General features: G+C 31.4%; 1 protein-coding gene across 1 annotated transcript; it reads right to left on the reverse strand.

Moving 5' to 3' along the window:
- Window positions 1-372: 372 nt before the first annotated feature.
- Window positions 373-981, reverse strand: LOAG_15819 (hypothetical protein; the record flags this gene model as incomplete). Its single annotated transcript, XM_003151307.1, has 1 exon — window positions 373-981. One exon carries the CDS (start codon window positions 979-981, stop codon window positions 373-375), a length of 609 nt encoding a protein of 202 aa, XP_003151355.1.
- Window positions 982-1,206: the final 225 nt, after the last annotated feature.

Consider the following 1,206-nt stretch of genomic DNA (forward strand, 5'->3'; position numbering starts at 1 on the left):
GGGTATGGTTTTCTAATTATTCAAACATTTAAAGAGATGTTGATTCGCATACATCGGAATTTGTGAGAATATTGTTATCAGATGTAAATTGGATAGATGAGAACCATGAACACAAAGATGTTAAATTGAATAACTAATGTAAGCAATTGAAAAGAAAGGCATTTCCTTTATACAAGGATAAAAAACATGGGGATGTGAATTTAGACAGATATTAAGATGAGATAATTAATGAATCATGAATCATGAATCATGGAAAGCATTCCCATCTTATACAAAATTTTTTTAATTTTCGCGACTTTCGCGACATTCCGGAGAGGAAGGGTTGGAAGAGTTTAGTGAATGGATAATTGGATTGTAAGATAAGGTGATGTGTCAATTACAGGAATTTGGATCCCTGTGTCCATTAAAAGGAATTTGGAGGATTTCCACAGGAATGGATTCCATATGTTTTGAATTTTTGTTACACAAAAAATGGTAAATGTAGCTAATTAACTTAAATTTTAGTTCTACAACAATTATCATAATTAAAATTACGGAGCTGAATGCACCAATAGTGATGAGTTCCCAATGAGCTGTTATATGTGCTAGTTCCTTTTCTATTATTTCAGTAGTCTTTCCAATTTGTACTGTAAATTGCTCAATTAATTCTTCTCCTTGTTGATCTAATTCTGTCCAAAAAGACTCTGGGTTTGGTAGGTCAGTATTTAAGTTGATAATTTCATGTCTTTGAGCTAATATTTCTAATTCTGCATTAATTCTTTCAATTTCGAATTTGCTAACGATGCCTGCTTGGAATTCGACTTTCTTCCATTCAGACTTATTAACATTACAAGGAGCTATTAATAATTTATCGTTCACTCTTTTGGCTATAATATCACTTCTTTGTAGGAGTAATCTAGCTGTTAAAGTTGGGTTACTAATCGATAACCATTCTATTAGAAGTAATAAATTGTTTCTATTTTCACAACTTCGTCGTTGCATTTCTACTAACTGTTGTTTAAGTTGTAAGTTTATAACATCAAAAATGTATTAATATTTAATATTTGCGGGATCAAATTTACTTGACTTATTTCCTTCTTTGTTGGTTATTTCCTTCATAATTAACTGATCGTGGGAGTCTAGGTTCATTTCATTTTTTGATTGCCATTGATCGACTCCTTCATCGATGATTATGTCTCCATGCATAAGGTAAGGCTTGGAAAAGTT

Source organism: Loa loa, assembly GCF_000183805.2.
Source record: "Loa loa unplaced genomic scaffold supercont3.2827, whole genome shotgun sequence".
Lineage (NCBI taxonomy): Eukaryota > Metazoa > Nematoda > Chromadorea > Rhabditida > Onchocercidae > Loa > Loa loa.